Raw genomic sequence first — 13,096 nt, 5'->3', positions numbered from 1 at the left:
TACCATAATTTTGCACTTTCCGTTAATAGTTTAGGTACATATTGGAGGTATGCAGGTTCATCTATCCCATAGAGTTCCAGAAGCTCTTCAACCTTTTCTATAAACTCGGTAGGTGTCACATCAGTGATTAACCCATCAAATTTAGGAAATTTCAAAAGATCCTGTGGCTTAATCGTTAACACCTTTGAATGGTGAGAGCTGACCTTTTGGTCCTCTTTCAAACCCACCTTATCTCCCTGACCTAGACTCTCCTTAGAATCTTGCTCTTTTGAATACCTACATTTATTTCTCTTGTGTCTTGTTTTAAGGTAGCCCTTCTTATTGCAACCCTCATCCCTTAAGGATATCTTTCTAATCTCGTCTGAAGAACCTGCACTAGATGTTCTAGAACGTACATTTTTTACTTTCTTATGTGAGCCCAGAAAACCATCCGACCATGAGCTTTCGGTAGAAGTGGCTTTATCTGCCCTACCCCTCTTATGACCCACAACATTTTCCTGAAACGATTCTCTATTATCACCACCTATTATTTCCTTCTTCTGACTACTGTTACCACCCACATTCGGCTTAACTTCCCATTTAGACATTGCATTTACAAAGGTAGACATTGTTGTCTCCAACGCTTTCAGTGTTGACAAGATACTTGACGAAACTACTTCCCCCTCCAAATGAGATTGGCCCTCCAAATCAACAATGCCAAGAGAAGAGTCTTCCTTTTTTATGGAATTCAACTCCTTAACATGAACATCTAGTGGTATCTGTCGATCCGAACCTTCCCGTGCCAACCCACACTTCTTCACATCTGTACACTCCTGCACTTTTATCTCCAATCGCTCCCCCCAATTCCTAATCTGTTCCACCTGATCTGCTTTCAACTGTTCCACCACCTTATACACCCCTTGCACTTCAGTTTCCAGTTTGTCCGACAAAACATCATATTTTCGCTCCACCGCTTCAGCTCTCGTCATGCATTCAACCCTATATTGAGACAGACTCAATCGTAGATCTTCCCCCCTTTGCCTAAGTTCTGCGACATTCTCATTGGTGCTTCTTTGAAGCTCAGCTATGTCCGCTTTTAATTCTCCATTGAGAATATTAAGCTCGGCCCTAACCGACTCCGCAGTTTTGGCAAAGCTGCTTGTCAACTCAGTTTTCAGCTGATCATTATTTTCCTTTGACCTGCCTATCAACTCAGTTTTCAGCTGATCATTATTTTCCTTTGACCTGCCTATCAACTCAGTTTTCAGCTGATCATTACTAAGTTTCATGAACGCCAAAAGTGACTCTAAAGTCACCGGATCTTCTTCCGTACCCATTTTACCAATGAAAGCACGAATTTGTAGAATTTAAAATTCCCTCAAATTCCACCCTGAAATTCACTATCCCTCCAGCAAGCAAGACTATGAGAACTCAACAGATTGAGTCTCATAATCTCCTATTACGGTCCGCACTAACGGGGTTGCCCACGCCTAACTATTCTGTGAGGTTATTTGTCTCCCATCACTCCCACCTACCACATCCAAGATTCCCATTACTTAACTTTCTCACGATCAATTCCCTCTCACATCATAGAATAACCGTACGGTCGCGCCGGCGACAATTGTTTGGTCTCAATAAGTCAATCCTTGCTAGAAAGTAATAGTACAACCAAGTTTCAAATTGACACTGATTTAAAATGAAAAATAAGAAATTCAAAAATTAGCCAATCTGCTGGAAAACACCCTGTATTAAGCGGAAACACCAAGTATTTACTGAAAGTCCCTTATTCGACGTTCGCGCCCTTTCCCTGCGTCATGCTTAACAAGTCGGAGAAATCTATTTGTGGTAAGACGTGAATATGTCAATCCACTATCACACCTTTGGCATTCGAATCAGAGTAAGTTCACTATCATACTTGATAAATGTCCCTAATGTCAAACAAACATTCGGACATCTCTCTCATCTGAAAGAAAGTTTCACAGTTAGTAAACATACACTAATAGAGGACTAAACATCATTCACATGCATCTGGGTGAAATCTAACTCATTCGTACGTTCACTATTTTATTCAAATTGTTGACGAATACGAGTTTACATCAAACGTTGCAATTATTTTTAGTGACAGTCCTTTGATACCTAATAACAACTTGTGTGTAATAATTCTCAATCTAACAACTATGACGTTAATTTTAACGTACTTATGACATCAAAGAAAGAACACCTGAGGTACCTCTTTTTCAAGAATAGACTGAAGTTAAATTTAAATGTCAAACATATGTTCATGTTCTGACCGACCAGCTGGTGCACCTAGCTTAACTACACAATACATGCACAAACTGGAAATTACCAAATGACCTCATATCACGAGAAAGTAGGTTTCAATATCCAAAGTCAATTGTTCCTTTTAATAGCTATTTATATCTGAACTGTCCGTGCACTAGACATTACCCTAACCCAACAGCGATGGTGCCAATTGTTCGTGCTCGAGCAACGCGAAGAAATGCATGCGTGACGTCACTATAACGTACGAACAAAATGATACTGATTTCTGTTCCGATTCTTCAGTTACCAACTGCGGAACGTTTTACACATAGTTTAGTTTCGATCTACTTAAAGTGAATTTCGTCGACGAAGGATATCCTTTTCTCTGGTCAACATGGCGGCTTCCGTTGAGCCACATGCACGTCTGGATTTGAGCTTAATAATGCGTACCAGTATCGTGAATGACACGATTGACAGTTAGTACTATAACTAGTAATTGTACGTGGCGTTTATTTTATGTTCTTTCGTCGCGACAAACAAGAAAGTACTTTCACTCGACGTCGATTCCTCTTTTCGATCGTCGCTGCACTTGGAATAACAAAGGCCTTACCTCGTGGGCGAGCTCTCCTCTCTCACCTTTCACAGTCCTTGCAGTCGTTACTCACTGCTTAAATCACCACAATCAATCTGGATTCCCATTTTGGTGGGAGTACTTTTTCGATCTCCCTTTTCGATCATTACCGTGCCAAACCTTTCAATTCTGTTGCGCCGTCTTCTTGTCGACTAACAACTTTTCCCTCCATCTTTTGGAATGCGTTCATTGTTTCCTCCACGCCTGACGCAGTTTCCGAACACCTGATAACCAAACACCATCACACGTTCACACTCAAATCACTTTAACGTCCACAGGTTTCTAACTACGACAGGAGTGCGTGCGTGTGTGTTAAGGTATAATTAACAAATACTTATATCCAATCTTTAAAACCTTATTATTAGAATATTAGATATTTGATGTCCCCCTTTCCTTTTTTTTTTTATCGCTTCCGCCTCCCAGTTTCCGAACACTACTGTTTTTAACTGATTAGCCAAAATGTCCCTCATCGAGCGACAATTAGATTAAAAAATATTCACATGAATTTATAAATAAATATTTGATGGCAGTTAAGTTTCTAAGGAATAAACTGAAATTTCTACAAAAAGTTTAATAATGTTTAATACTAATTCAACTAGTACTTGTTCCCTTTTAAATTAATACAAAGAGCGATCTCTAGCGGTTAAATTTGTTAACTTTGGCTTCCAGCTCAATTTATCCCCGTAAGCAGCTGCCCTCTCTCGGGAATTTCTCCGAGTTACGTATGCAATCACAGCACGGACAAGCAATCTCTACAGGTTAGGTTAGTTTTCCAACCATCAGAATATTACTGCAGCTGGCTCACGTTTCAACCCCAAGGGAATTATGACTACAAACCGTCATAAAGTTTCTGTTGAATCTCTCTACAATTGAGGCCTTGAGATCACTGTAACTCGAATAATGTTTTATTGCCTGGCTTTTAATAAATTGTTGAAACACTGAATTATAAAATTCTTTGCCATTATCTGTTTGCAAATAGCGCGGGGATCTTCCACTCTGATTGATGATTGTTCTAAAAGCTTCTGTAACACATTTTCCAGTCTTGGATTTGAGTGGCACAGCCCAGGCAAATTTTGAAAATGTGTCTATAACAGTGAGAAGATACTTGTAGCCCTTGTTGATTTTGTCTAAGTTTTTCAACTGTCCACTTGCCATTTCAATCAAGTCGCTTTGCCATAAATCATCTATGCTTTTTGTGACTACTGGGAGTCTCTTAAAATTATGTCGGGCCTGTCTGTGTAATTCATCAACAATAATTTTTCTAGACATAATATGTAAACAAGAATATTGCAACTATGGGGTGTTCAGCAGCTGATACTGCAGGATTTTCTAAATATAATTTGTCCCCTATCTGTATTTTAAATTCCAAAGAGCCATCATCTTCAGTATAGGCTGTTTCTAATGTATTGGGGTCTGTAAAATCCTCTAATTCTACACTGGTGATTTTCACTTTGTTATCAGCATTTGTTATTGATAATGTAGGGTAGTGGTGTGACTGTGGCTGAAGCCAATATTTGATCTTGATTGGTCTCAATGTGCCCCCAACAAAAAATTGATAATAAAATTGTGCAGGGGACAGCATATATATTTTGCCACCTGGTGTAAATGGAGAATCATATTCTTTGTTGGGGATGCTGTACAATTCAAGAATTACTGTATGTTTTGGATTCTCAATTATGCCTGTTATTTCCTTTTCTGCTGTGAGCAATCTACTTGTTACAGATTCAAGATGCTCATTGATGGTCCTAACAACATCATCATGGCCCGGCTTGATTTTTATGTCCACAGCAAGTCTCTTGTATTGTTGCACAATTTCTTGTAGCTGGGTGGCAAAAACAGACAGAGCATTTGCTTGATTGGATTCCATGGTTCCTAGCTGTTGCTTGATATTAGCTATAATTTGTTGCAAATTTTCAACAATTGCCAATTTTGAATTTTGTGCTGTAAGATCATGGACCTGTCTTCTGATATCCTCAAACAGGGCATGCAGTTCATTAATATGTTGATTGGTTGGAAGAGTGGCCACTGTCTGAGTGAGATGTTTGATCTCTGCCTGGATATTCTTGATATCTTCTGATTTCAATATCCTATTTACTGCCCTCTTAATATTTTTAAGTTCCTGTGATGTAGGCAGATTTGATACTGTATTTTGCAAAAATTCAAGTGCCAATTTCACATCATTTAATTCAGAAGCATCAGCCACATTTTGCATAGCATTTTGGAGCAGGGCTATATCTGCCTGAGAGGGTGTGGATTGTTGTAAAATTTCAAGTTTTGTTTGGATATCATCTATCAAGTGATGAAAATGAGACAGTTCAGATTCAGTGTTGAGGTTTTCAAGTTTTGTGATTTGTTGCTGGACACTGACAAGGGTATCTACAATCCCAGGCAATCGGGATTCAAGTACATTTGCCAAATCACTTTGCACTGCTGCTATTGTACCTTCAAGATGGGTTATGGAACTTTGAATTTTTCCAAAATCTTCATATGTTTCAAGTTGCAGCTTAATATTGGCCACACTCCGAGTTATTGCATTCAAAGCATCAGAAGATGGCAAATTGTTCATAAAATTTTCAAGTGTCTCAATTTTTTCTTTAACCTCGGCTATGGCATTGTTCAGAGGGTCCAGATTAGGTATTTGGAGTGACTGAATCTGTTTTTTTAGAGTGGAAATCACTAGATCAAAATCTTCTTGTGATTTTATGCTTTTGATAATTGTTTGGAGCTGTGACTGGACATTATTTATTTGCTCTTCTAATTGCTGTTTCAATTGCTCAGAGTTGTTAGCCTGGGTCTTAAATTTGGCTTGAAGAGCTGCAACAGCTTCTTCTAAACTTTGAAAATTATCCAATGTGGCCAAATCAGTATATTTCTGAAGCAGCAATTTGAGTTCAGAATCAATTTTAAGAAGAGGGTCCATGCATTGTGATTGCAAATTTGTAATTTCTAATTGAAGACTGGCATTGAGTGTGGTTTGTAAAGCTTGTAAATCACTTCTTAATTTCTTGACTCTGACATCAAGCATCAAAATCTCATCACTGTGATCTTCATGTCTTGTATGGCCAAAAATATCATTAGGCATTTTGTTTAGTAGTTATTTATTATAGAGTATCTGATTCTTAATTCTATAAAAAAGGGTATAAGCTTATCATAGGATCCAGGGACTTCAATATATAAGCAGTCACCAGCAGAAACAGTATAAACAGTGCCAGAAACCATGTTTGAATGCTTAATTCTGTAAATATTTCTCCCTACTGAAATTTTGACATCACCCTCAGGGGTTGTAATAAATTGTAATTGCCCACCTACAGGTAATTGGTAATGATTTAAATTATTGTTAAATATGTACAATATTTTGCCTGTTTCATCATCAACATCTGTAAATATGCTGTTCAGATGAATAATTAACAAGCCACTTAGTTTAGACAGCATATCAGAAGAGGGTTGTGGTGTTGGCAGCTCCATAATAGCCCGTTTTTTGAACCCAAATAAGTTCATAGGCATGTTTATTTATTTCAAATCATGCTCTGTAATTGGGCATTGATTGCCATTTTTCAAATCACAATGACCCCATGGTAGAGTATGTATGCCACATGACAAAATGCATCTCTTATCATCATGTGGGTCCAGAGCCACTTTTCTTACAACATTTGAAGTCAATAAGTGATCCACACTCTGGATTCTGGATTCTGATGTTTTGATTAAATTCTGGGATTTGAGGCAATTTTTATAATCTTCAAATTTAAGCTCTTTTTCCACAGCTACTTTGCCAATACCCTTGGCCTTTTTAGCAGCAACACCACTACATGTTTTAAAACTGTACATCTTGGCACTTAACCCAGCAAATTCCACAATAACATCACCAAGTGTCTCATCTTTTAACTTGCCGGGCACCTTTTTGTTGTGGGGTTGAATATTCAAATGGCCTGGCAATTCACTGGTATCAAAATATTTAAACAATTCAGGCTGGGTCATATCTTGATAAACATCTTCTGTTTTAATATCAAGAATAAAACTATCCGTGTCCATGTACATCAATTTTATATTATCACCATAAAAAGGTTTCAGCACATCATAATACAATGTTAACATATGTGATTTGGCCAATTCCAATATCGCAGCCCCTACATAAATAGGTTTATCAAACTTAATTTTTGTTTTTTTCATGTTGAAAAGTGCCATATTTTCATCATAAATTCTTCTGTAATTGAAATTAGGCTTTGCAACCAATTTTTTGCTCAGGCTGGGGTCAGTAATTATTTTAACATCGGTATGTTTTCTGACATTTTCAATTGTTTTGCCATATACAGAATTGACCATCAATTTAAACAAGGCCTTATCAAATTGGCTCTTTGCAGATGTTCGAAGCTCTGTATTTGTATTAATGTATGGTTTCAACCATTCTGAGTGCCTGAACCTCAAAACTTTTCCAACTTTGCTTACTTGAACACCATGTTTTATCAGGAACTGGAGGTTTTTGTAATATATGACATAACCCTGTTTTGGCTCCAGTGTCATCATGAGCTTCTTCTGTTTAGAGCCAGGTGAGCACTTAACCTCAGGAATTGGGGGCAGATCAGAAAATTTGTTATGTAAATGATCTGGAATTGTCAGATCAACCTCTAAGAAGAGGCCATAATTACTATCATCAAAATCCTGAAGATCTTCAATATTGAAATCTTCAACCCATTCAAGCCCTGCATGTGGCAATTTTTTCATCATGGCATAACCATAGAGGCTGTTTGCATCCACATACAGTATATAATTTGATGGCCGTGCTGGATCATAATCAGGCATATATTTGTTATTTGCTCTGGCATATCTCTGAGAACATTGCACCGTCCCTCCTCTTATACATTTCTCCATAAACAGATACTTATTTTGATCTTGGATCAGATCCAATGGCTTTTTGGTGTTTAAAAACATTGCAGCCCATGCTAGGCCCGGGGCACTGTAAAAATACACTGGGTCCAGTTTATAATTTTGCATAGAAGATTTTCTGAATGCCTGCATTATATCTGCTAAGAGGGTCACATCAAGTTTCAAATATGCCATGTGATAATCACCAAATGTCCGGCATTTTAAATTGTTAAACATCAATTGGGCATGGTGATAATCCTCATCAGTGATTCCAGATCCTCTGATTTTGCTGTAAAACTGTTCTTGTGGTGGCAGGGAACACTCATCAAATTTAGAAAAATCTGTAACATAATCATAAGGATATACACCCTTTCGCCTAATTAATTTCAGATCCTGATTTGGAAACAATGCACATGTGATTTTGAATTGATCATCAGATAATTGAGTGGTCAGTGTAGCCAGGCTAGCAGATAAAATTCTGTAAGAATCAAGAAATCTTATGTGAATAGGAACTCCATTAACTTTAATTATTTTGCTAATAGATATATATTTCTCATCATTTTCAGCTAAAATGTTTAAATTCTGCTTCTCAAACCCCTCGTACCTGATCAAATGATGGAAATCATAATTGGATGCTCCATGGCAAAATATGGGGACAAATCTTGGTCTCTTGATCTTAATATTACAGCTATTACACAGGGCCTGTTTATATCGACCATCTGTATGAGAATGGTGTTTCACCTTGATATTTGTATCTGAAAATTCAGAATCACATACCGGGCATTTTTCTGCATTGTTGAAATCCTCAATCTGTTTCTCTGTTAAAGGCAACATGGGTCTTGATTTTAATAAAATATTAGATGCTATGTCATGGCACTCATTTTCTATTCTATGTGCAAATATTTTGATGGCATCTGGCCCCATGTATGAATCTTTTTTGGTAACAACACCATCCTGTACAACCACATAATAAAAGCTGGAAGGTTCATGTAGCTGGTATGGTGTAATTGAAGATTCTTCAGGATCTGGATTGCAGAATGCAAGAGGTTTGAGGTTCGATTCAAAATCACAGACAATATATGCTGGGTGTTCCAACAAGGCTTCAAACTTATTGAATTTTGCATTTTCACTTGGATTGGGCATCACCATATGAACAGGTTTATGGTTGCCACAATATTTCAGATGCTCAATTAACTTGTTTTTGGCAATTTCTGCATTTTTTTCCGGAACCCCCTTCACCATTTTTTGACCATCAAGTACAGTTAAACATCTTCTGCACAACTTAAATATTCTATTAGATTTGTCTAGTTGTGTTCTGACTAAAGCCTCAAGATTATGTATCAGAGTGTAATGATATTTGCCATCCTCTTCAATTAAGAGCAAATCAATCGGGACAGCAGAATCATCATCAATTGTACTGATTCTGAGAGGTTCTATCAAGCAATTGCCACGGCCAGTGGAACAAATAAATACATTAATAGATAATTGTTTGCCATTAATATCCCTGGCCCTTTTTTCAAATTTATCAATATTCTGAACAGACATTGGATATTCCAAACCCTTCATTGCTTCATCAAAATCGTGCTCATGTTGTTTGTAATAAGTTATTCTCTCAGGATTCCTTGAAACTGGAAACAAAGCAGCTAATATACACCACAAAAAGCATTTCTGGTCGGTATTTTCTATATTAACCACGGCTCTTCTGTTTTTAATATTATCAGGTAATGGCAGATATGTAGATCCTTGCAATGGGCTGAATTCAGAAATATTAACATATAACTTGTGTGGAGATCCGCATAGGCTCCATCCAGACTCTTTTGCTGCAAATTCAGAGTGTTTAATATTCAATTGATCTATTAAACTGCTTATTATTGTGTCTGAATTTGCATTTGAATATACAGGTACAGTTTCTGTTATGTGGGGCTGTGTAAATTTTGTGCCATTTGGTTTCTTATATTGTGCATACAATTTGAGGGACAGCTTATAAGAGCCATTTTGTGCATTTAGAATTGCCTGCAGATCAGGATTAACACTGTTCAAAAAATTCTCAATACCACATCTTGGCTCTGATACAAACCGATAATCCCTAAGTTGGGCATTAAAACTGCTATGGAATGGTTCATAGCGTGGCTGTTTTGCCGGTCCAGCATTAAGAGGTACTTCATTCTTTCTTTTCAGACCAGATGTAGATGCTTGTGGGGGCAATATTGATGACTGTGCAGAGCAAGTGCCTTTATGTGTATATGTGAAGTATTGCATGTTATATTTTCTATTGCATTTGGGGCATATTTTTGTGGGGGTTCTGTATTTGTCTGGGTTACAAATCTTTTGGTGTCTGGCCCAATTAGAGCTAAATATATTTTTATTGCACTGATTGCAATATTTTTGATTCGGCATTTTTGTTGTTGTTTATTATATACAATTTCCTGGGTTTCAATTCAAAATTTTATACTGAATAAAAAATATCAGTTGGGTTCAGCACTGTGCTGTGTGTGTGTGTGTGTGTGTGTGTGTGTGTGTGTGTATGTGTGTATGTGTGTTAATATTTTTGGCTTTGGTATTTATATACAATTTCTTGGGGTTCAAATCAAAACTCTATACTGGATAAAAAATATCAGTTGGGTTCAGCAGTGTGATTTGTAATTCAATTTATACAAATCTGCAATATTTTTGTGTTTAAAAAATATAAGCAGCACTGGAACAATACAACCTTACTCTTCAACAGCTCTTACAATACTGGCTGATATGCAATGCAAAATCTCTTTATATACCCTAAGCACGGACCGCATTGAAAATATCTGAAACAATAAGCCAATCAGAATATAACACATCATCAAATTATGTCATAAGCAACCAATCAGAAAACAACACATCTGAAACAATAAGCCAATCAGAATATAACACATGATCACATTATGTCATAAGCAACAAATCAGAAAACAACACGTATCTAATAATTTATTGGATAATAATTTGTTGCACAGCATAATACAATATAAATAAACCAGGAATAGGCCACAACTTGGCCACAAGTGGACCGGAAGTAGTCAAACCGGAAGTGGACCGGAAGTGGGCAGAAATGGGTAGAAATAGCCAAAAATAGACCGGAAATGGACCGGAAGTGGGCAGAAATAGGTAGAAATAGCCAAAAATAGACCGGAAGTAAATATGGGTGGGTATGGGTATGTGGCTCTTATAAGCATCTTGGCTTAGTTTTAAGTGTGGCCAAAAAAAATATCAAGAGGAGCATATTTTTGACAAGTTTATGGATAACAATCTCACAGAAGTGCCTTTTATAAGTATATGCAAATCAATCTGAGGGGGCTCTTCCTTTCTCATGGAATCCATGAGGGCATTTTCACAAAAATCTTGGATTAGACAGGGTTCCACACTTGAGCAAAAAGCTCATATGGGCATGTTGAGCTAGTTTTAAGTGTAAACAAATCTGCTTGAGAGGGGCTCTTCCTTTCTTGAGTTTATAATAGCATAAAATACACTACTCATATAATTACCCTGCCGCTTAGTAAGTGGTTGTGTGTGTGAATTGCCTGATGAATTTTGAGTAGGAACGCATATTTTAGTCTGGATTCAAGCGTGGGTAGTTGCAGTTCTTCTCTGCTCGATCGTGAAGTCATGTGTGGTGTATTTCCTATACTACGAATTGCCCAATTTTGCATTTTTTCTAATTTGTTGGTGCTATTTATGTTAATTCCATAGAGTACAGAGGAACAATATTCAAGTAACGGCCTAATAAATGCTTTGTAGAACGCTAATTTGTGAGCAAGGTGTATATATTTGCAGACATATTGAAACTGTTTGATTCTAGGTGCTGCACGTGCACACATAATCTTCATATGTTGTGAAAAGGATAAATTCTTATCTAGGTACGCACCAAGATATTTTAGACTCTCACTTGGTTTTATATTCGAATAACCTATTTTAATATTGTCAACTTGCGTGATGTTATTGTTTTCCGTGGATAATATTAATTACGCCCATGAATAAGAAACCTCTTTTTCCGCTGCCGCCTATTAAAGTTTTATCTTTGTAAGTAAAGACCAATACAATGCAAGTTCAGTGTACTGAGTTCGTATCTTGCTTTTCAGGATTTGAGGCAGCCTTTCAGAGATAGTCAAGGAATGATCTTCCTCGTAGTGGCCTTGATTTCCGTACCGGGAATCAGAGCACTATGTCCCGAGGGTTGCTCCTGCATGAATGAGTTCATGAAGCAAACCGTTGACTGCAGCAGAAACAACCTGTCCTCGATCCCCACCGAGATCGACAATGACGTCGAGGTCCTCATGGTGCCAGAGAACAGGATGACCAGCCTACAGAACGAGGTGTTCCAGCAAGCAGGACTGACGAGACTCGAGGAACTCCAGTTATCCCACAACAGTCTGAAGCAAATCGCGAAGAACGCCTTCAATGACTTGAACCAGCTCTCCTTTCTGGATCTGTCGTTCAACAATATCGAACTCATCGATCCGGACACGTTCGTGCAAACCATAAGGTTGGAAACACTGATTCTGAGAGGAAACCCAGTATTGCAGATATCCTCGAACTTCATCAATTCTCCGTCGCTGAACAGGTTGGACCTGAGTTTCTGCAACATCAAGACCTTGCCGAACAAGACCTTCTCGAACGTCAACAACCTAGGGTACCTGTACCTGAACGGGAACGAGCTCCAGAAACTGGAGTTCCAGACTCTGGAACCCCTCAATGACCTTGTAGATCTGGACCTGACCGACAACCCGTGGTCCTGCTACGACTGCGAGGACCTGTGCAAACTGTCAGACTTGGAAAAGAAGGGAAAGGTCCGAATGAAGCCTCCGACCTGCATGGAACCGAAGGTCGTCGAAGGAAGGATAACATACGAGGCCAAGGAGCATATATGTTCCTCTGCGAACAAAGTTACATTCCCTCCCCAAGAACCCTACACCGTTGGAATCTGGTATGCAGTTGCCCTTGGATTCCTCACGGGGGCCATCGTGTTTGCCGCCGCAACTTTAGCTATCCTGTTGTTGACACTAAGAACAAAAAGATATTCCATTCGTCAAGCCCACATTTCTTCCAGGAAAACACCTAGTTGCACAGGACAAACATTGCTGGTAATTATTTTCATTTACTATTTGTTAACATTTAGAGATAGTGGACAGGCTTAACGTGAACCTCGAAAGCAAACAAACTCCGATCCAGCATATCAGTTTGATGCCGTTAGTTCCTGCTGCAACATTGCACATCCATGTTATTTATATATAAACTACACATAAGTCCATAAAGTTCTTATTATAAAGTTGTCTCCTGTCGGTGGGTGGTCCGGAAATTTAGAAAAAAATAATATATTTTGGTCAGTGCTATTCGTTT

The 13,096-nt window shown here is 38.1% G+C and overlaps 1 protein-coding gene across 1 annotated transcript in view; it reads left to right on the top strand.

Annotated features, from left to right (window-relative positions):
* Nucleotides 1-1,837: 1,837 nt before the first annotated feature.
* Nucleotides 1,838-13,096, top strand: part of LOC145991890 (uncharacterized) — a 70,729-nt gene continuing 59,470 nt past the window's right edge. The window contains exons 1-2 of the mRNA XM_083127925.1: nt 1,838-1,876; nt 11,839-12,840. Coding sequence (XP_082984051.1) covers nt 1,838-1,876; nt 11,839-12,840 — 1,041 coding nt within the window. The remainder of the gene's footprint in view (nt 1,877-11,838; nt 12,841-13,096) is intronic.

Source organism: Lepisma saccharinum, chromosome 8, assembly GCF_977018435.1.
Source record: "Lepisma saccharinum chromosome 8, izLepSacc3.1, whole genome shotgun sequence".
Taxonomy (NCBI): Eukaryota; Metazoa; Arthropoda; class Insecta; order Zygentoma; family Lepismatidae; genus Lepisma; species Lepisma saccharinum.
The sequence above is the reverse complement of the archived record's forward strand: the minus strand, read 5'-3'. Positions and strand labels throughout refer to the sequence as shown.